General features: G+C 47.0%; 1 protein-coding gene across 2 annotated transcripts in view; it reads left to right on the forward strand.

The window, feature by feature from the left end:
- The first annotated feature begins 398 nt into the window (after positions 1-398).
- PCBD2 (pterin-4 alpha-carbinolamine dehydratase 2) overlaps positions 399-23637 on the forward strand; it is a 342895-nt gene continuing 319656 nt past the window's right edge. The window contains exon 1 of one of the 2 annotated variants that reach the window (XM_077473972.1): positions 399-640. In XM_077473972.1, the coding sequence (XP_077330098.1) occupies positions 548-640 (93 nt within the window). In that variant the 5' untranslated portion in view covers positions 399-547. The remainder of the gene's footprint in view (positions 641-23637) is intronic. The other variant, XM_077473971.1, reaches the window with a different exon arrangement.

Genomic DNA, 23637 nt, shown 5'->3' on the forward strand with positions numbered 1-23637 from the left:
GCATCAGCGCTGAAAGCTGAAAATTGGTCTGGGACTGAGGGGGGTTTAAGTGCCCAGTAAGCAAGTGGTTAACCAATCTTGTTTTTTTGTACAATTCCCCTTTAAGGGGGCGTGGCAATGGGTATGTCCTATGTCTGAATACTTTTGCTGATAGGTGTCCCTCATTCCCATCTCACAAAGTTGGGAGGTGTGCCTTATTACTGACATTACATTGCACATCCTGCACTGATCCGCCTTACTGACATTATATGGTTGCAGCTGGCTTGATCTATATGTATTCTATGCTGCTCCTCCATAACTTTGTGTACAGTTTCTTCACAATTGTATATAAACGGTTCTTTATGTTTGTATAGAATGGTGATGTTGGGGATAGGACTTCCTGGTGTCACTGATCCCTTGGCTCCTCCTCTGATCTGCAGGCTCTGTGTATCTTGTGTGCGGGTCGCTGACAGTCGTAGGAAGCTCCCAGGCGCGGTACTTGCAGTAATCACATCAGACTGATCAGCGTGGCCTGGCATCAGTCAGCACAGGAGGAGGAGGATCAGACATGTGCAGCTTCCTGTTTGTTAGCCGTACAGCCAGACTCATAAGCAGCTCTGTGTGTAGCAGGGGGCTGATCTCATCGCTCTATAGTAACATGGTGAGTAGGTGAATGCTGGGAGCTTTCCTTTCTGGGAAAACAAGGGAACGATCCTTGTATTAGGTCTTTAAATGTCATGTTAGAGCTGCAGCCATCAAACTGAAGTTACATCAGAGAACCTCCTGCTGCCTATACAAATGTGCTCAAAACCAGCCTTCAAATCTCGTGTGTATCAGGCTGATGTCACATGAAAGGTCACACAAGGGTCATTGACACCATATCTTTTCATCTGGGTAGGTTCCATAATGATGTCTTAAAGTGACTGTAAAGAAAACCTTTACCTAAAATGAACAAACATGTCATGGTTACCTGCTCTGTGCGGTAGTTTTGCACAGAGAAGCCATGATCCCCCTCTTCTTGGGTCCCCCTCTGGCGCTCTGTGCCTCTCCCCCTTACTGAGTGCTCCTAAAGCAGGGGTGTCCAAACTTTGCAGCACCCCCCTTGTCCAGAATGGAATGCAGAAACATCCCCCCGTCCGGAATGCAGCACCCCCCCCCTTTTTCCAGAATGCAGCACCCCTATTGACATGAATGCAGACTCACCATTGCCATCAGTGCAGCCTGATTCATGCACATCTGCAGCCTTGCAGGAGACAGGGAGGGGGGTGGGACAAGTGCCAACAGACATACAGGAGAATCTCCTGTTTTATCGGCGGCCTCTTTGATGGACAGAACAGTCTTCCAATGGCAGCGCAGGAGACGGGACTTCCGTTTACAGAGGTCGCCGTCTAAACAGGTAATACTGCTTTACAGCACTCGTCCCGCCCCCTCCCTTTCTCTTCCAAGGCAGCCAGCATGTACATCTTTTGTGGTCCCTGACGCTCAGGGATTCGTTGGGGGCCACAAAAGATATACATGTAAAAATGACCAGGCGGGCCGTCTGAAAAACCGGAACGCGGGCCGCGATTGCCCCATGGGCCGGACTTTGGACATGCCTGCCCTATAGCAAGCTGCTTGCTTCCCAACCAGCTCTCTCTGTGTCCATAAGACAAAAAAAAAGCACAGCTCAGCCCCACTCCTGCTTCTTTCAGCCAATCAGGAGGGAGAGCCTTGGGTCTCATGCACATCGCTGGATCGAGATCAGGCTTAGGTAAATAATACCAGGCTGAGGGGGGAGCTGCACACTGAAGGATTTTTACCTTCATGCATAGAACGCCTTTACAAGCACTTTAAGATGCAGTCAGTAATATGCAGCATTCTGTGAGCATTCTTTTGCTCCTCCTCTTTTCACAGAACGCATTGCATTGTTGGACAATAATAGTACGAGACCAGTAAATAGCAGAGGGAACAGGTGATCGGCGCAAGTTCACTTGCACAGCCAGTGCTGTTACCTTCAGCACCTGCTTCTTTGGCAGTATCAGGCAGCGGGAAGAAAGGATTTAAAAATCAGTTTTATCATTAAAGTGTTTTTTTTTTTTTTTTGTTTAAAAATAACAAACATGTTATACTTGCCTGCTTTGTGAAGTGGTTTTGCACAGAGCAGCCCAGAGCCTCCTCTTCTCCGGTCCCTTGCCAGCACTCCTGGCCCCTCCTTTCTGCTGGTTGCCCCCACAGCACGGAGGCTCAGCCTCGCCGCTTCTCTCTCTTCTCATTGGCTCACTGACATTGTGAGCAGCGGGAGCCAGTGGTGCCCTGCTGCTAGCTCAGCCAATGAGGAGCCAGACATCTGAGACTCTCGTGCAACTTTGCTGGCTCGAGATGGGACTCAGGTAAGTATGAGGGGGCTGCTGCAGTACAGACCTAAAAAGTGCCTGCAGATGGCCAAGACCTAATTTCTTCCTTCAATGACCATAAGCTTATATCAGAAGTGTTCAGCAGACTGTGCTGAACAATTCTATAACTGATCAGCGAATTACAATCCACTGATCGGAGTTATTAACCTCTAATGTGCCGCTGCTTCCCTACCCCCTGCTTCTCCACCTCCCGCCGCTAACTTTCATCTTAAACTGCCCCTCACTCTCCTTTCCTATCCCCTTCACACCAGGGGCGAATCCAGAGTCTAGTCTCGGGAGGGGCACTGCCAGAAAATACGTTTTTTTTGGTGCAATTTATCGGGGCAATGGCTGGTGTTGGCGCTTTCATCATCACGGCACCATGGTTGTTATGGTGTCAGGATGATTGAAGCGCATTATTTCCAATATTACATTGTAATATAAAATTAAATGGTTCAACTCGCCATAATGCAGAATCAGTGGGAGCCCCGAGTGTGTCACTTTCCACGTTGACCTGCCTTCAGATGCAACTTGTCACTTGCCGCATCCCTGCCACAAGCTGCGGATTGTCACTTGCCTGCCACCAGATGCGGATTGTCACTTTTCACATCCCCTGCCACATGTTGCTGATTGTCACTTGCCACATCACCTGCTACACATTTCGGATTACACTTGCCACATCCCCTGCCACATGTTGCTGATTGTCACTTGCCACGTCACCTGCCACAAATTGCGGATTACACTTGCCACGTTGCCTGCCACATGTTGCTGATTGTCACATTACTCGCCACACGTTGCTTACTGTCATTGGCCTGCTAAGGTGCAGCTTGTCAGAATGAAGGCAGGCAGCAGAGAGATGATGTAATCTCTCTGCTGCCAGCGGCTGTACAGTGAGGGCGGCACTGCAGTGATGCAGGGCGGGTGGTGAGAGATTATGTCATCTCTCTGCTTTCCGCCCACTGGCTCACTGACTGGCCCCTCTCTCTGCTCACCTGTGGACTGGCCTGCCCCCTCTCTCGATGTCTGCCCTGCACACTCACTTGGCAACACCCCCCCCACTCATCCGCCGACCTGCCCGCTCACAGGCTCTCTCTCACCTGCTGACCCCCGCTGACTGGCCCGCCCGCTCATTAACTCTCACACTAGTCCTGCCACCCACTCACTCGTCTGCTGGCCCTGACTGGCCTGCCAATTACTAATTTCTCGGAGGGGGCAATTATCCCATTGCCCCCCCTGGATCCGCCCCTGCTTCACACACCTTCTCCCCCCCCCCCCCCAGCACTGTTAACCCCCAACCCGATCCGATCCCCTGCAGCTACCATCATTAGCCGACATCCCTCCTCTGCTGCTTCCGCCGAGTTCAGGTGCTGCCGGGGGTTTTTGGGATCCAGATGTGTTGTCCCCCCCCCCCCCCCCCCTTGCCAGTCAGATCACCCCCCCCCCCCCATACTGCCCTGGCACCCCAGATCCATGGCAGCTCTGAGCAGCATCTCTCCTCCCCCTCCCACAGCCTGCAGCTTCTCCCTGCACTGATCTCTGCGATCTGTCAGGCTGGGGCGGGGGGAGGGAGCAGTGCATATGGGGGTGAAGTTAGAGCTTGGTATACATGTGTTTACCAAGCCCCCTATAGTACAGTAGATATAGACAATAGCTTATATATCCACTGACCGCTGATGCATAGTAAACCGTGAGAGTTACTATGTATCAAACCGTCATTTTATGAATGAATGGAATCTCTATACAGAGTCCTCATTCATTCAAGTAAAGTGCTGCAGAGAAAAGGGATTACCTTCAGTCCCTTTCTCAGTGTAAAAAAAAAATGGAGGTCTGTTTAGACCTCTAAAATCTCACCAAAGACCCCCCCCCCAAACCCCCCCCCCTGTAAAAACAAAACAAAAAAACCCCACAAACATAGTAAGACCCCCCAGGTCCACCTGCACTCACCCCTCCATGATGATGCTCCCCATCCTTGACTTCCTCTGCCTCTACCCCCCCCCCCCCCCCCCAGCCAACCCGATCCATTCTCATTGGCCAGGAGGAGAAGCTGGAAGACAATAGTGAATATAAATTTGCTATTTTCACAAGTGGGTGGGTTTGGGGTCCAATGCTCTGCTCCCCGAGCCCAACGTTTTTCAAGCCAATTAGAGCCTCAGGCTCTAATTCAGTGGCTTGAAAAAAAAAAAAACTCATGCAAACGCACGAGTCTGCTCCTGGTAGGAGCCCTCTGACAAGCAGATCTGCCTGCTCAGCCAGGTAGCTGTCTGCTGATCTTCGCTGAGCAGGCAGATGATAAGTCCGCGTCCGTTCCCCCGATGCAGAGTGGACACCGATACAGTCTGCTGTTCTCTATGGGGTGGTTGGATGGAAACAGACCACCTATCCATTTCCATCTGATGCCATCTGATCCGATCTGCTAGATGGATTGGTAATGGAATCCCCATCCATCTGTTTTTAGCGGACTGAACTGGATCGGACGCAGGCGGGTTTAAACGGACACATGTCCATTTACATCAGCCTCTCCATAGAGAACATCGGGTGGTCCAGTTGGGCCTGCCTGAAAAATGGACAGGCAGAACCGATCGGACTGCTTCTGTGAAAGGGGCCTAAGGCCTTGTTCACACGGGGCATACACACTGTACCTTTACAGGGATGCACAGGTGTTCCGTGCATTCTTGTGTAGGCAGTCCCATTGATGTCATTTAGGATGTAGCAATTGCACGAACAGAGCCGTTGTTCCCAATTTTACATCCATGTAGATCCACATGCATGTCCCTGAACTCACACTGTCTGCGTTTAGGGTCATATGCCCATACGGATGGCAGATTGGGAACAGCAGCTATGCCTATGCAGCCGTTGCATCCCAATTGACATAAATGGGACCACCTGTTCATGGGTGCATGGGAACACCTGTGCGGGTAAACATGGGCGTACACTTTAGTGTGCCACATTTGAAAGATGCTTTAGTAGCAATTTAGATGGAATTTTGTAAGCTATGTTGTGTTTATGTGCACAAATAATGATTTTAGTGTATATTTAGTGAAAATGGCGATATGATGAACATTTGCGGAATTATTGTGGGGCCCAAAAAATCTGTAGCACTTTTTTTTTATTCTACAGGTCATGTGCTTTCAGAAAATATCTAGTTTGAGGGGTCTTTTCAAATTATGAAAGCTGAAAGTGAAAAATTGTATCCTACCGGATTTTTAGAGTAAATTGTTTTTATTTACAGTTTTGCATACCTTCAGTTTTCATAATTTCACAAAAAGGGGCAGTTTAAAATGTACAAATATTTGTTATTTATTAACTCAATACAGTTTTAACTTTTATATTTACTAGGAATGTAGTAGGAATTCTGTACATTTTGGCATGCACAATGTTGCCACTGGTAATGATTTTAGTGTATTTTTTAGCAAAAATATTGTTTTGATAAACATTTGCGCAAGTACTGTGGGGCCTAAAAAATCAGTAGCAGCTTCTTTTTATTCCAGAAGTCATATGCTTTCAGAAAATTTCTTTTGGTGGGTCTTTTACAAACTCGGAAAGCTGTAAGTGAAAAATTAAAACCTCCAGATTTATTGAGAAATTTTTGGGTGCATTCGATTTTCACCATTTTGCAAAAAGGCGCAATTTAAAATTCACAAATATTTGTGATTTATTAACTCAACACAGGATAAGCTTTTATATTTAGCAGGAATTTTGTAAAATGGTGTGTGTGTGTGTGTGTGTGTGTGTGTGTGTGTGTGTGTGTGTGTGTGTGTGTGTGTGTGTGTGTGTGTGTGTGTGTGTGTGTGTGTGTGTGTGTGTGTAGTATTAAAATATAAATACAGCGCTCACAAACAAAAACCCATAACAAGTGATGACAAAAACATAAAGTCCCTATAAAACTGTGAATGTGCTTCACAAATAAAAAAATGCAGTAAATGCTTCACTTCTGGTGTGCAGAAAGTGCAGAGAAAATGTTGCAGAAAAATTTTCAGGTGTATCCAGACACCCCCACATGTGTTCCCAGTCACCAAATCACAATGACACCCAGCTTTGCAGTCTGGGAGTCGAAATAGGGTAATAACGATATCCAGAGGATGTTGCAGGATGGCAGGTTCACTGATGAGATGATAAACAATTCTTTAACCTTAATACTCAGCCATACAAGGAGGAATAGTTTAGTACATTCAGACTGGAAATGTATTGAGCATAAAAGGTTATACTGGGTTTTTGTTTGTGAGCGCTGTATTTATATTTTATTACTGTCCAGGTGTCTAAAACCTTGTGTATAGCAGCTTCATTCATTTTTTTTTTTTATCACCCAATCTTTTTCACACCATCAGCGCGAGTTTATATATCTAGATTATGTGTATTTGTTTATCTGCTAATAATGGTTTTAGTGTATTTCTTTGTGACAATATTGTTTTGATAAACATTTTGCGCAAATACCGTGGGGCCTTAGAAATCAGTAGCACCGCCTTTTTTTTTTTTTTTTTTTTTTGTCAAATAACTTTTTATTAGTTTAGTAATAAGCATTACATGTCATGCACTTCATTGCAACATTGGCATAACCAGAAACGAAGAGTTAACAAATAATCAGTGCTTATTGGCCTGCGGAGTATAGCCACCTGGAGCAGGTACAAACCAGGCCAAGTAGTGCTATCCGCAAGCGTTAGGGTCTTCATTGAGAATAAACAAAAATTAGAGATCAACCAACAATAAACTTATCCTCAGATCTCTGTTTCCAGTGAAAGGTTTCATGCTGAGACAGCAGGTATCGACTTACGGTACTATATACTTGTACAAAACATTATCAGGTATACTCTCCTGGGAGAGCGTGAGAGAAAAGAAACCGGAAAGAGAGGGGGTACCGAAAGGGAGTGGAAGGGGGGGAGAAGAAGTAGGGGTGGGTAGTCACCATAAATATTCCACGTGTCTGGTCAGATCCGGTCTTCCCGGAGGTTCCAGGAGTTCCATACCACATCATGCGTCTCCAACCGGTCCTGCATCCTGGCTGTCATCTTTTCCATTAGCTCCACGTCTCTGATTCTGGCGTGTAGTGCACTTGGGGTAGGAGGTTGTGTCTTTTTCCAATGAAGGGCAACAAGACACCGCACGGCTGTCAGGATGTGTCGGAATAGTTTTTGTAGAGGTTTTGACAGTTTGGGAAAGGGGACACCAAGCAAAAAGGTTTTGGAGGTCAAATCTGTCTGTCGGTCCAGGATGCTGGTCAGGAGGCGTTGGACCTCTTTCCAAAAGGGGACTATACGGGGGCACTGCCAATAAATGTGTAGGAGGGTGCCCTTGTGCTCCAGGCATTGCCAGCATCTATCAAGTGTGGAAGGGTAAATGGCGTGAAGAACGTCCGGGGTCCTGTACCAAAAGTGTAAGATTTTGTATGCATTTTCCTGGTAGAGTGTACATATGGAACTTTTGGATGCCTGCGACCATATCACCCGCCATTGCTCCTCCGTGAACACTTCACCCAGAGCTTCCTCCCATTTGAGCATATATGCATGTTTGCCTTTAGAGCCCATAGGATATGCATTAAGTATTTTGTAAATATCAGAGATCATCCCTCTCTGGGCTGTGCCTGCTAGAATAAAGTTTTCAAATGAGGTAGGCGGGGAGAAGCGTAGGTCGGAGGAGATGGTCTGGACAAAGTGACCTATTTGCAAATAACTGTAGAATCCCTGGCGGGGGGAGGTCGAATTTGGATTGGAGATCAACGTAGGGCAGTAGTCTCCTCGTTCTGGGGTCTACCAGGGCCCCCAGGTGGAAGAGGTTCCGGGAAAACCAGGGGTGTGACATCTGATGGGATAAACTATCTGGCACCTGGGGGTTGCATATAAAGGAGGTCAGGAGCGATTTATCCGAGGTCAAGCCAAACACTTTAGAAAGCTTACGCTTGAGACGTTGCAGGTGGGACATGGATCCCAGTAAGCGGGACTGGGGGATCAATGCCGCCGCACTCCAGAGTATGCTGTTAGGGTGGGTCGGGGGCCAACCATAACTTCTCGATTTCCGTCCAGCGGTTATAAGATCTTTGGGTAAACCAGGAAGCAACCGCGCGGAGTTGGGCCGCTTGGTAGTACTTAACGAGATCAGGGAACGCTAAACCCCCCCATCCGATCGAGAGGCAGTCATGACAGATCGAGGTATTCTATGGCGTTTAAAGTTCCACGTGAATTGAAGCAGGTCTGTTTGTAGTCTTTTCAGGTGTGAGAAAGGTATGGGGATGAGGAGGGTCTGAAATAGATAGAGGAGCTTCGGGAGAATTGTCATTTTCACGGAGGCTATTCTACCGAGGAGAGAAATTTGGTGTTTCCGCCATTTTGAGATTAGTTGTCTAACATGTCCGTAAAGGGGTGGATAGTTTGCTTGGTATAGAGAGGTGTAAGTTGGGGTAATGTTTATCCCCAGGTATCTCAGGGAGGTAGATTTCCAGTTGTAGGAAAAATTGGGTCGTAGATGGTGCACCTCGAGGGGCGGGATGTTAACTGGAAGGGCCTCCGACTTTGAGGCATTAATTTTGTAGCCTGATAGGGCACTATAACGATCCAGCGCCATATGTAGATTGGGCAAGGATATCCTGGGTTGGGTCAGGGTGAGGATAATATCGTCCGCAAATAACGAGATCTTAAATTCCCTGCCACGGACCGGATACCCCTAATGGCTTGGTTCCGTCTAATGGACGCTGCCAGGGGCTCTATACAGAGAGCAAATGGTAAGGGTGACAGAGGGCAACCTGACGTGTGCCATTGGAGATAGAAAAGGTTGAAGAGGTGGCGAAGGGGGTCTTTACTTGAGAGGATGGGTTGGAGTAAAGATGACATATGGCCCGCAAAAAAGGTCCCCCTATTCCTATGTGGGCCAACGTGGCAAACAGGAAGGGCCACCCCAATCTATCAAAAGCCTTCTCCGCATCCAGACTCGGGAGCAAGGACGGCACATTCTCCCTGTTCGCCACGTTGATCAGATCTATTACCTTCCTAGTGCTATCCGCAGCCTGGCGGAGAGGGACAAAACCCACCTGGTCTTTGTGAATAAGGGAGGGTAGGACCATGTTGAGACACAGAGATAGCAGTTTTGTGAAGATTTTTAAGTCTGCGTTCAGGAGCGCTATGGGCCTATAATTGGCGCAGAGGCTGGGGTCCTTATCTGGTTTAGGGATCAAGGTAAGGAAGGAACGTTGCATATCTGAGGGGACGGGGGTGTTCTGTAAGAACGCGTTAAAAAGTCTACTCATGTGCGGGAGTAGGAGGGGTAGAAATGCCTTATAATATTCGTAGGGCAGGCCGTCTGGACCCGGGGATTTGTGCGCTGGGAGGGACTTAATGGTCAGTTCTACTTCTTCCGTAATGGGCATATTTAAAGAGGCTAGGTCTGACTCAAATACGGGGGATGCCACTGTCGGATAGGTACTGCCGCATACGATGCGAGAGCTCGGCCGGTAGGGGGTTGCTGGGTAGGTCAGCACTATTATATAGCTCTGCATAGAAGCTTGCAAACGTGTCAACGACATCTTTGGGGTGGGAGACAACCTTATTGAGTTTATTTTTGATCTGGTGTGGAGCGGACATGAGGGCTTTGTCTCTAAGTTTCCTTGCTAAGAGAGAGTGTGCCTTATTGCCCCTATCATAGTATGTATGTTTGATCCGCAGAAGAGCTTTTTCTACCCGGCCAAGTCTCCGAGCACCGTACGCAGGTTTGTGATTTTTCTGAGGAGTGGCAGGGACGGAGAGGTTTGCAATTTCTGTTCTAACTGTCTGAGCTCCTTCTCTGTTTAATTTGGCCGCGACGTCCCTCTTCATGGCTGAGGAAAGTGCCATACATTTACCTCATATAACCGCCTTGTGGGCCTCCCACAAGGTGGGGAGGGTAACATCTGGGGTCCTATTTTCTGTAAAATAGTGGTTCAGGGTAGAAGTTAATTCTGAATGGGAAGGAAGGTGTTCAGTTTCAAATTATAGGGTCGAGCTACCGGGGGGCCCAATTCCAGGGTAAGCACGATCGGGGCATGATCCGACCATGAGATCGGTAGGATACAAGCACTACGTGTCGCTCTCAATGTAGCGTTATTGGTAAAGAGGTAATCGATGCGGGAGTGCATCTGAGTAATACGTATATTGCCGATCCCCTGGATGGAGGGCTCGCCAGGCGTCAAGTAGCGTAACGTCGGGTGATTTGCCGAAAGAGTTTCGAGTCCCTGAGGGCCTTGATCGAAGGCACACGAGTAGTTGCCACTAGGCGGTCCACCGCAGCCGAATGAGCTAGATTAAAATCTCCGCCCACCACCAGATTTCCATGATCTGCCTTAAAGAGACGTGATAACTCTGGAGAGAAAGCTATGCTGATGGATGTTTGGGGCATACAGAGTACATAGGGTAATCGGTTGCGACTGCCACGTACCCTTAAGTATCAGGAAGCCTCCCCGAGAATCGCTGTAGTGGTCAATATAAGTAAATGGTGCCCCATGTCGGATCAGGATAGCCACCCCTGCTCTCTTATGGGACCCCGAGGATTGGTATGCGAGCGGAAAGTGTCTGGAGGCGAAGGCAAAGGATCCCCCTTTGTCAAAATGCGTCTCTTGAACTAGGACAATATCTGCTCCTGACTGCTTAAATTCTCTTAGCGCCAGGTGCCGTTTTCTGTTTGAGTTTAAACCATGAACATTCAGGGATAGAATCTTAGCCATCAGTCAAGTCATGTGGGGGGGGGGGGGGGAATAAGTGTGTAGACGGAATCTTACCCGGTGGCGACTTCCAGTGATGACCGCCAGGAGCGGACTTGACCCAGCCACTATGTCTCCGGAACCTACAGACTGCGGAATGGTGACAAAAGAGAAAGGAGAGGGGGAGAGAAGAAGATAGAGAGAGAAGAGAAATACGTTGGGGCAACCAAAAAGAAATCGTAAAGAAAACATGGATCCATAACAGGACCAGACACATAGTGTTACTCGACCCTGGGTGAGCAAATCACTCGGGTCTGCACGGATTCCCAGGGGGCCACCCGATCCAGTGCTCAAGGCCTGGGCCAGGCGGCCGCATGGGAGTCCAGCTCTCCTCATTCAGCTCCAATGAATGAATGAATGAGAGTGCGGGCTGAAAAAAAACCCTGATAAAATATGAATTGTAACAGTGCAAGGAGGAGCCTAGGGCCCCGGGTACACCACTTGTGTACTCGGGAAGGAGGGGGGGGGGGTCGTGAGAGCGAGGGGGAACCCACTCTCTCGAGTCTCCCAAATGCCAGCCTAATAGCAGGAAGTCAATGTTGAGGCACCAGGGGGGAGGGGGGGAATAGAAACAACGGGGACCAGCAGCAATGTAACGTCCAGGCACTAGACCACTGATCAGTCAAAAGAACATCGAACCTTCATCCCTATGGCCACTTGGGCGGAGGGGGTCAGCTAGTAAAAGAAAAAAAAAAAAGAGCCCCAAAGAAAAATTTGGGGCTGGGTGTATCAGCCAGGGTCCTGTCAGCTAGACTTTTTCGGTGCATCCCGGTTTCTGGGTCATTGGCGGGATGGAACCTTCTGCCACAGCGTTGGTGGTGTAGGCTGAGTAGCCACAAGGTCCCAATCGGGGGGGGGGGGGGGGGGGGAGGACGGATGGATGCCCAAGTCCTCACAGAAGGTCTGTATATCTTCAGGGTATCGCAGGGAGGCCGATTTGCCTTGATGTTTGGCGGTGAGGCTAAACGGAAAACCCCAGCGGTAAGGAATGTTGGCGTCTTGCAAGGTGTGGAGCAGCGGCTGGAGAAGTCTGCGTTTTTGCAGAGTGATCCAAGAGGGGTCCGGAAAAAGTTGCACTAAATGATCCCGGAAGGTCACCACTCGGGCCAAGCGGGCTTGCCTCATGATGTCCTCTTTAACCACTTGCCGACCGCCGCACGACGATGTACGTCGACAGAATGGCACGGGCAGGCATATGGGCGTACATGTACGTCCCTGCCTTCCCGCGGGTCGGGGGCCCGATCGGGCCCCCGCCCGGTGCCCGCGGCGGTCGGTATTCGTTCGGGAGCGATCCCGGACGAGGGGACGGCCATTCATTCATGGCCACCCCCTCGCGATCGCTCCCGACGAATAGAAAGTCTTCGTGACATCACTTCCTCTCCTGTAATGTAAACACAGGAGAGGAAGTGATGTAATCTCTCCTCCGTGTCGGTATTTTTCGTTCCGACACCGAGGAGAGAGGATCGATGAGTTGCACCAACACGACACTACACAGTAGAACATGCCAGGCACACTCACACCCCCCCCCGATCACCCCCCCAATTACCCCTGCCCCCCAGTCACAGTGACACCAATGTCATTTTTTTTTTTTTTTTGCATTGGTGTCATTTGTGACTGTAATAACTGTTAGGGCAGTTAGGGTTAGCCCCCTTTAGTTCTAATGTACCCCCCTAACCCCCCCAATAAAGGTTTAACCCCGTGATCACCCCCCGTCGCCAGTGTCACTAAGGCTGGGTTCACATTGCAGCGGTTTATGAGAACGAATGTGATTTGCACCGCACTGCAGTGCAAATCACATCCGATCTCTGTGCGATTCGAGTTCAGCCATTCGCCGCACCCGCCGCAAATTCGCACGGGACCCTTTTTTTGGTCCGCAGCAGAATCGGATCGCATGGGTGTTCACACCATACGATCTGAGTTTGCAGATCGCACTGCGATATGCGAACTGATCTGGGGGTGTCATTAACATTTCACTGACACTCCCAGCAGTTCGCATAGGGCAGTGTGAACTGCCGCCGGGAGGCATGCGATGCGGGAACCCGCTGCGGATTCGTGGCGTTCCCGCATCACTCCAGTGTGAACCCAGCCTAATAAGCGATCGTTTTTCTGATCGCTGTATTAGTGTCACAGGTGACGCTAGTTAGGCAGGTAGGTATTTAGGTTCGCCGCAGCTTTTTATAGTGCCAGGGACCCCCATATACTGCCGCATAAAGCCCCCTGATTGCCCCCTAGTTAACCCTTTCACCAGTGATCACCATATAACTGTTACAGGTGACGCTGGTTGGTTAGTTATTTTTTTATAGTTTCAGGGCACCCGCCATTTATTACCTAGTCTCACTAGTGTACCCCTAAATTTAGGGGTGTCTACTTTCCAAAATGGGGTCATTTGGGGGGGGGGTTTGTGCCATCTTGGCATTTTATGGCCTTCAAAACTGTAACGCCCTTAGAAAGCCTGAAGGCGGTGCTTGGTTTTCGGGGCCCCGTACGCGGCTAGGCTCCCAAAAAGTCCCACATATGTGGTATCCCCGTACTCAGGAGAAGCAGCAGAATTTATTTTGGGGTGTCATTTCACATATGCCCATGGCATGCGTGAGCAATATATCATTTAGTGACAACTTTGTGGAAAAAAAAAAAAAAAAAAGTTTGTAATTTTCCCGCAACTTGTGGCAAAATATAAAATATTCCATGGACTCAACATGCCTCTCAGCAAATAGCTTGGGGTGTCTACTTTCTAAAATGGGGTCATTTGTGGGGGTTTTGTGCCATCTTGGCATTTTATGGCCTTCAAAACTGTAATAGGTAGTGAGGAGTGAAGTCAAATATTTACGCCCTTAGAAAACCTGAAGGCGGTTCTTGGTTTTCGGGCCCCGTACGCGGCTAGGCTCCCAAAAAATCCCACATATGTGGTATCCCCGTACTCAGGAGTAGCAGCAGAATTTATTTTGGGGTGTCATTTCACATATGCCCATAGCATGTGTGAGCAATATATCATTTAGTGACAACTTTGTGTAAAAAAAAAAAAAAAAAAAAAAATTATTTTTTTGTCATTATTCAATCGCTTGAGGCAAAAAAATAAAATATTCAATGGGCTCAACATGCCACTTATCAATTTCCTTAGGGGGTCTACTTTCCAAAATGGGGTCATTTGGGGGGGTTTTGTACTGCCCTGCCATTTTAGCACCTCAAGAAATGAGATAGGCAGTCGTAAACTAAAAGCTGCGTAAATTCCAGAAAACGTACCTTAGTTTGTAGATGTGACAACTTTTGCGCAAACCAATAAATATACAATTATTGACTTTTTTTTTACCAAAGACATGTGGCTGAATACATTTTGGCCTAATGACTAAAATTGAGTTTATTGGATTTTTCTAATAACAAAAAGTAGAAAATATCATTTTTTTTTTCAAAATTTGCGGTCTTTTTACGTTTATATCGCAAAAAATAAAAATCGCAGAGGCAATCAAATACCATCAAAAGAAAGCTCTATTTGTGGGAAGAAAAGGACGCAAATTTTGTTTGGGTACAACATTGCATGACCGCGCAATTACCAGTTAAAGCAGCGCAGTGCCAAATTGTAAAAAGACCTCTGGTCATTTACCAGCAAAATGGTCCGGTCTGAAAGTGGTTAAGGTGAAACAAGTTAATTCTACAGATAATGTCTCTGGGGCCAGAGTTAGCATTTTTGGGGCGCAAGGCCCTATGGGCTCTGTCCATCTCAATAAACTTGGTGGTGGGTTCCCCTAGGAGGGTATTAAATATTTCCTGCAAGATAATCTGAACGTCCTCCGGGCTATCCGACTCTGGAATCCCCCGCACTCTTATGTTATGCCTGCGCTCTGTTATACAAATCCTCCACATGGCGTTGCATATCTCTCAGTAACAGATGATGGTCAGCCCCTTGCATTTGGGTCCTGTGGACCGCTATCTTGATCTCCTGAATCTCCTCTTCGGCCATCTCTACCCGGTCCGCAAGATGCTTAAGGCCAGAGTGGAGCATTTGTATTTCCGCTCTGCATGTGGATTTGACGTCTTCAATCAATTGCTTAAAATCCTCTTTGGTGGGTATCGCTTGCAAGTATAACTGCCACTGTGGGTGTAGCGGTGGGGGATTTGGCTCCCCTGGGTCTCTCCGATCTGGGCGAAGACGGGGTGGCAGGGGTCCAGGACCCACGGGCCCATCGACATGTGTGGGGGAAGCGGGCTCAGAAGGGCAGTCCCACATTCCTGCCCATTCGGGTGCAGGGGCCAGGGGAGGTGGCCGGTTCCACCCCCCTCCTTCTCGTGGGGAGAAAGTTGTGGGGCCCCCGGAGTATGTTGGGGAGGTCGGGGATCCTCCTTGGTAATGTGGGGGGCTGGGGGCTCGTGAAGGGGCCAGTCTTTGGGCTTTAGGTGGCGGTGACCCAGGGTCGGGGTCTTGTAGGGGTCCACCTATCTTCCCGGGCCCCTGGTACGCCCAGGACAGAGGCTCCCCAGGGGGGAGGAGAGCAGGGAAGTCTCCAGTGTCCAGAAAGGAGGGAGATCCCAGGGATGTGGCAGAGTTAAAAGGGGTCTGAGGTTGCCCGGAGCAGCCTCGGGAGTGCCGCTGAGCACTGAGTGTCTAGTGGAGGGGGGGGGACCCTCTCCCTGAGTGCCTCCGGCCTAGTCCCCCTGCCTCCCGATTCAGTCCATCCCCGCAGGGATCTCTCATGCCTGTCATCTGTTCCACAGGTGGGTGGGAGGGGGACTGCTGTGCTGGGCAGTGTGGATGCTGACTGGGCCCCAGAGGATGACTGTGCACCGCTGAAGCGATGGGGGCGGCGTGGTAGGCCTCAGGCCTAGCTGGGTGGCCGGGCCGGGGGTTGACTCACCGCACCGGAGGCTGCAGGGGCCAAGGATGTCCGCTGCGGTGTCCCACTACTCTCTGGTCCGGCTTTTCTGCAGGCTGCGGCCCGTGATGGCGCGGTGGAGGCAGCCGGCGCCATCTTGGAGGATCCGCCGGCCGGGAGCTCCGTCTCTGAAAAGAAGGAACGAAGCTCCGTGGCGGAGCCCGACGGGACAGCAGAGGGTCCCCTGGAGGTAAATGAGCGGGTAGTTCTGGATTTACCCATCAGATGGCGACGGATGGTCCCCGTGGGTGCCGGTTAGCGGAGGCTGGCGGGAGAGCGAGGGAGTTAGGCTTCCATCAGGGTCGGCTTCTGTTCACGCCCCCTCAGCACCACCTTTTTTTTTATTCTAGAGGTCATTTGATTTCAGAAAATATATGGTTTTGGAGGTCTTTCACTAATTGTGAAAGCTTTAAGGGAAAAATGCAAACCTTCAGATTTTTAAAAAAAAGTGTGGATATTTTTTTCTTTTTTTTTTTAAACTTCTGTTTATTGAGTTTTCAATTTATAAGAACATTTACAACACAGGTTGAGTCCTGCCAACATAGCAGTACCCCAACCGTTGGCCTCGCAGGGTCTAACAAATAAACAACTACTAACAACCCCCCCCCCAACCCCCCTCCCCCTGTTTGTCACGACTCAGCCCCCCAAAAATACTCGGACTAGTACCTCGGATTCAGGTTCCTGCAGTTCATCAAAAACTATTACTTATGAGCCGGTGTACCGACAGCCATCTACAACATATCAGTTATAAGCAGTATATCATTACAATGCACTCCTCATTTCCTTGTTCAGGACAACCTCTAAACCGTAATCAACAGGACCCTGTTGTCTTAGCCAACCCCAGCACAGCAAGTCCCCGGGGCCTAGCCCGCAGTGCCCTCCGCTTCGTACCAGGCTCTCCAAACCCTATCAAATTTGTGTACAGTTCCCTGCACCCTGTATGTCGTTTTATAATACGGCAGCATAGCATTGATTAGATGTTTCCAAAAACCTATACTCGGAGCCTGTTTATTCTTCCACTTAAGTAGGATGGCCTTTTTACCATAGAATAGCAGGATGGTAATCAATGTTCGCAGTGCCCTAGACGGCACCACCTCCTCTACCAAGCCCAATAGGCAGACCCGCACCGTCAGGGGGATCTGTACTGCCACTACCTCCGATATACAGGAGGTAACCTCCTGCCAAAACCTCCTAATGTGAGCACAGCTCCAGAATATATGGTCGGAATCGGCCGGAGAAAAAGCACATCTCCAACACTCCGCCGTCGTTAATCCATATATCCTGGCTAATCTGGCCGGTGTGTAGTAGCTTCTATGTAAGAACTTAAATTGTATTAGGCGATCCCTGGCCGACACAAGATGCCGAAAAGGTTGAGCCCAGAGATCGTCCCAGTCCTCCGTCTGTAGACCAGGGACCTCCATTTCCCATTTAGTCCTGCACCTAGTGACTGCTTTAGGCGAACATTTAAAGAACTCCTTATAAGTTACGGAGAGCGTTTTTGATAGGTTCTCCCGGGATAGCAATAATTCGAGCGTCGAAGGCAGAGATGCCACCTTCAACTCCTCAAATTGAGCATGATATGCGTGCCTGAGTTGGAAAAAACAGAAAAAATACGAGTTAGGCAGATCATGCCTAGTTTGTAGCTGCGAAAAAGACTGCAATTCCCCTAGGTTAGTAATGTCTCCGAGTGTCTTTATGCCTCTAATCGCCCATAACATTGGATCAGGTAGCCCATAGAAATGGGGGAGCCTCCTATTCATCCACAGAGGTGTGGACGGAGATATTCCCTTATAACTAGGGGCAGCCAAAGTATGTGCCTTTTCCCATGCCCCAATCGTGGCCGTCATGGTTACGGTGATGGGCAAATCTGAATTAGTTCCCCGAAAAAGCGCCAGGCGTAAGCTTTCGTACGAACCTAAGTGCGCGGCTTCCAGTACCGTCGCCGCGTCACCGTCGTCGGACAGCAGCCACCGGCGTGCAAACACCATCTGGCCCGCTAGGTAATATTTAAACCAATCCGGAACTGCCAAGCCACCCCCATCTGTTGGTTCCTGTAGGACCTTCAAAGTGTGGATATTTTAAATTGTTTCTGCATACATTTGTTTTTCACCATTTTTCAAAAAGACGCAATGTAAAAATTATAATTTTTTTGTTATTTATTAACCCTGTACATGTAAGCTTTTATATTTAGTCATGATTTTGCAGGAATTTTGTAAAATTTGCTGTGTTTTTATCTGCTAATAATGGTTTTAGTGTATTTTCTGTGAATATATTGTTTTGATAAACATTGGCGTAAATACCGCAGGGTCTGAAAAATAAATAGAACCTTATTTTTATTCTAGAGGTCATATTCTTTCTGAAAATATATGGTTTTGGGGGTCTTTTACACATTCTAAAAGCTGTAAGGGAAAAATTAAAACTTTCAGATTTTTTGTGAAATTTGGATATTTACACTTTTCCATATGTTCAGTTTTCACCATTTCGCAAAAAGGCGCAATTTAAAAGTTAGAAATATTTGTTTATTATTAACTCAATACAGGTTGATCTTTTATATTTAGTAGGAATTTTGTAAAATTTGCAGTGTATTTATCTGCCAATCATGATTTTAGTGGATTTTTAGTAAAATTATTGGTTTGATAAACATCTGCGCAAATATCATGGGATCTTAAAAATCAATAGAACCTTCTTTTTATTCTACTCGTCACGTGCTTTCAGAAAATATATGGTTTGGGGGGGGGGGGGGGGGGTGGGGTCTTTTACAAACTCTGAAAGCTATAAGTGAAAATTTAAAAAAAAGCAAAGAAAAAATTGAAAAAATGGTCTGGCCACCAGAGTGTAAAAATGAAGCACAAGGCCTGGCAGTGAAAGGTTTAAGATAAAAAAAAAAAAAAAAAAAAAAACTTCTGCCTTTAAAACCATTTTAAATGACCTTGGATGTTTGTTTGGTACTCTCATTGGGTGGTATGTAGGTTTTTAATGCTGACTGTGTCCTCATTAGGAAGATTCACCCTTTCTATTTGCCCTGTTTATCGTTATCACCAAAAGTGAAAAAAAATAAATCACAATTTGGGCTTGTCCCTGGAACAGTATTAAAATGGAAGTAAACCCTTCCAAACAACTTTGACCTACAGGTAAGCCTAGATTAAGGCTTACCTGTAGGTCCAAGTAATATCTCCTAAACCTATATGGTTTAGGAGATATTTGCCCGAAAATGGGCACCGCTGTCTACGGCGCATGCGCCGTAGACAGCGGCGCGCATGCGCACTAAATGCGGCAAGTCCAAGAATGGATTTGCCAAATTTGTCGACTCCCGTGCGCATGCGCGGGAGTGACGTCATCGCGGCCTCGCCGTATGACAGCGGCGGAGCTGCGAGGCGCGACTCCCGTGCGCATGCGCGGGAGTGACGTCGTCGCGGCTTCGCCGCTGTCATTGGTTGGAGCTGCGAGACGCCACCAGCAAGATGGACGCGGCGGACTACAGGGATCAGCGGCGACTTCGCTGGCTCCTGTGTCAGGTAAGTGACACATAATGAGCTACTATGCGATGCATAGTAGTCCATTATGCTTTACCTTTGCAGGGAAAAAAAGAGGAAGTAAACCCATCAGGGTTTACTTCCTCTTTAACCACTTCAGCCCCGGACCAGGCCATTTTTTGCCATACAGCACTGCACTACTTAAACGGACAATTGCACGGTTGTGTACTCAAATAACATTGATCCTTTTTCCTTTTTTTCCCACAAATAGAGCTTTCTTTTGGTGGTATTTGATCACCTCTGTGGTTTTTATTTTTTGCACTATAAACAAAAAAAAAAAGAGTGAAGGTTTTGAAAAAAAAAAACACTATTTTTTACTTTATGCTATAAAAACATCCAATAAAAAATTGAATTTCTTCATAAATTTAGACCAACATGAATTCTGCTACATATTTTTGGTGAAAAAAATCCCTATAAGTGTATATTGATTGTATACGTGGTAACTTTGCACAAACCAAACTATCAGATATTTCTATTCATTTATTGATTTTTATTTTTTTCACTAGTAATGGCAGCAATCCTTTTTTTTTTTTTTTTGCAGGACTGCAACATATTGGTGGACATATTGGACACCTAACTGACACTATTTGGAGACCAGTGATAATATTACAGCGATCAGTGCTAAAAATATGCGCTGTTACTGTACTAATGACACTTGCAGGGAAAGGGTTAACATTAGGGACGATCAAAGGGTTAAATGTGTCCCTAGGGGGTGCTTGCAAACTGTGTGGGAAATGCTCTGACTGGGGGAAGACAGAGATCCGTGTTCCTGCTTAGCAGGAACACAGTATCTCTATTTTATACCCTGTCAGAACAGCAATCTGCCTTGTTTATATAGACAGATTGCCTTTCGGATCTCTTGGGAACAATCCCGGCTGCCCTGTAGACATCTGGCCCACTGATTGGCTCCCCCTCTGACCAATAAGCTCGCAATTGCGCCTCTGGCGATCCGTGTGCACCCTCTTGTAGCTATTGCACAAAATCTTGTACAGGTCAGTGATTTCGTGCAATAGAGCCGACCTGCTGAAGTACATGTATGTTAGGCGGTCGGCAAGTGGAAATAGAGAAAATCTTCCAATGGGGAACCTGGTGACAACCAGGGATTCCCTCACTTTAGAGGGATTTACTCTCACTTCCTACTTTGGCTATGGGACAGGAAGTGAAGGTAAACCTCCCCAATGGGCCACTGATGGCAAAAAAAAAAAAAAAAAAAACAGACAATAGTTATAACCCTCCCTTACTGTGACCAAAAAAAAAAAAAAAAAAATGCTTTAGTTCCACTTTACCTGGGTTAGAAGAAGATAGATTGTGCAGCCTACCTTTGTCTTTGAGCCATCAATCTTTACTGTGCTTCTACCAAAGCAAACCAGTCTAGTCCTGGATCCACCTAGCATGTTACCAGACAATGAAAGAACAGTAGTAATCTATCCCGCGGTCAATAAGGGCCCAGATCAAAGTGTTTTTTTGACGCATGCTACTAGGTGTTTGTGATCAGCGGTGGACAAGAAACCTGCAGGTAATCACTTCTCATGCAGATACAGTAGTTCTAGCATGTCATTGGTTTGTACAGGTTTCCTGTTTTACACTGACCGATCTCCTTGTAAAACTTTTTAGCCATCAGCCACGGGAGGGAGAGAAGGAGAAGCGGAAGTCGGCTATACAGGGAGATCGGTGTTCATAGCTGTCCCTCCTGCTGCCCCGATCATCCCCGGCTGTGAATCAGGGGACCATCCAGGATCAGCCCCGCAGCCAGAATATTGGGCACCACTTGCGGGTGTCCAGGAGCCGCCCCTGAAATGCGGAAGGCTCGCACACCTAGCGGAAGACTTGAGATGTCTGCATTTTGTTGAAGCCCAGAGCCCCTAAGCAGCTTTTAGGATGTAGGCTATCAGCAGATCAGTCTCTAGTGGCTCTGATGTTCAGCACAGTGCTGAAAAATAGAGAGCAAATGAGCATGTGCAGCGCAGAGTGAGACAGTGAAATAGCTGTTCTCGCCTATTTTTGGCTATTTTCGGCCACACTAGGCCATTTGGAAAGCCGAAAGCCGCCGAGGACGGCCGAAGATAGCCAAAAATACCCAGAGGATGTAGAGAGCGGCAGACGGGGATAGAAACAGAGGGGGATCGGCATATAACACGCGCCCCCGATTTCCCCCTGATTTTAGGGGGAAAAAGTGTGTGTTACATACCGTATTTTTTGCCGTATATTTTTTTTGTGTGTGTTAAGCTACATAAGTAGAGCAGCCCATTCATTTCAATAGCCTTCATTTTTCGGGACAAAGTTAACCCCTTCCCGCTGAGCGTACTCGGCTTTCAGGGATTATACCGGCATGATGCCCGCAGCTGCAGGCATCATCCCGATACCATTGTTTAGAGTGGGCGATTGGCTTTCCAGGGATAACAACCGATGTGGCTAAAAGCCGCTTGGCTGTTATCCCGGAGGAACAGGAGGGGACGTCCCGCCACCTCCCGTCCCACCGGGATACCTGATTGACGATCCGGCTCTTTTCCGGAACCTAGTGACTGGAACGAAGCCTGAAACTGCTTCTTTTCAGTCTCCTGATTGTAAACACGGAAGCGACGTCACATCGTCACTTCCTGTTTACTCGACCTTCCAATGGCGCCGGTTTAAAAAAATATACAGTATTCAGAATCGCTGAAAATGGCGATCTGAATACTTTGAAGTGTAAAGGAGGGATCGGGGGTCTTTTAGACCCCCGATCCCTCCATAAAGAGTACCTGTCACCACCTATTACTGTCACAAGGGATGTTTACATTCCTTGTGACAGCAATAAAAGTGATCAACATTTTTTTTTTTTAATAATATAAAAAGAAATAAAATATGAAAAAGAAATAAATTTTAAAGAAACCCAGTCCCCGTGAGCTCGCGCAGCAAAGAAAACTCATACAAAAGTCTCGCCCGCATATGTAAACTGTGTTCAAATCACACATGTGAGGTATCAATGTGATCATCAGAGCGAGAGCAATATTTCTAGTAGTAAATCTCCTCTGTAACTCTAACCTGGTAACCGTGAAAAAAAATTGAAATCGTTACCTATGGAGTTTTTTAGGTACCGTAGTTTGTCGCTATTCCAAGAGTGCGTGCAATTATAAAGTGTGACGTGTTTGGTATCTATGTACTCGCCGTAACATCATCTTTCAGATTATACAAAAAAATTTGGATAACTTTACTGTTTAATTTTTTTTTTTTAATTCATGAAATTTGTTCCTTTTCCCAAAAAGTTGCGTTAAAAACACCGCTGCACAAATACCGTGTGACATAAAATATTGCAACAATTGCCATTTTATTCTCTAGATTCTCTGCAAAAAAAATAAATAATATTTGGGGGCTCTAAGTAATTTTCTAGCAAAAAATACAGATTTTAACTCGTAAACACCAAATGGCAAAAATAGGCGTAGTCCTGAAAGGGTTAAAAAAAATACCAATTTTAACAGATATTGAGCATTTTTTTCTGCATATAAGTCTTTGTGTCCATGTACCAATGGGCGTTTACAGGCTTATTGGAAGAGGAGTATTTACTGAAAGAAAACTTGCCAAAGGTACATTTAAAGAGAGGAGCTGAGGAGCAGAAAAAGGGCTATATTCGCATAAACGTTAGCTGTGTCTAGTGTTTGAATGTTAATGAATTCTAATGCCCAGAAATCTATATTCATTAAAGCTCCAACCATAGGCGTGCATAAATATACGTGCAATACATAACTTTTAGTACCCTTTAGCTGCAATTTTTTATTTATTTTTTGCTACAGTTGTGTATGAACATCTCACTGTTTATCGTTGTAGCTATTATTTATCATATGGCACCATCTTGTGGTGAAATGAAATATAGCACAACCATGTGTTATTTCTGTAACAATTTCAGATGCCTTTTCTCTCATTTTCCTACTTGACGTGATTGTAATCGTATTGGTGCAATTGTGCAGCTTGTCCTGGAAAATTGTATGTTAGTGCAAATAAAAAAAGTATCATGGACAGTACTCAATTTTCTTTCTCATTTTCCTCAAATGAATTTATACCTTTTGCACTTGCACTTGCGGTGTGTGTGTGTGTGTGTGTGTGTGTGTGTGTGTGTGTGTGTGTGTGTGGTTACAGTTCTGAATGACAATAATATATATGTGTGTGTGTATATAAAATTATATATAGAGATAGAGAGA

This window comes from Lithobates pipiens, unplaced genomic scaffold, assembly GCF_037356315.1.
Source record: "Lithobates pipiens isolate NorthernLeopardFrog02 unplaced genomic scaffold, aLitPip1_a1.2 Scaffold_8, whole genome shotgun sequence".
Classification (NCBI taxonomy): Eukaryota; Metazoa; Chordata; class Amphibia; order Anura; family Ranidae; genus Lithobates; species Lithobates pipiens.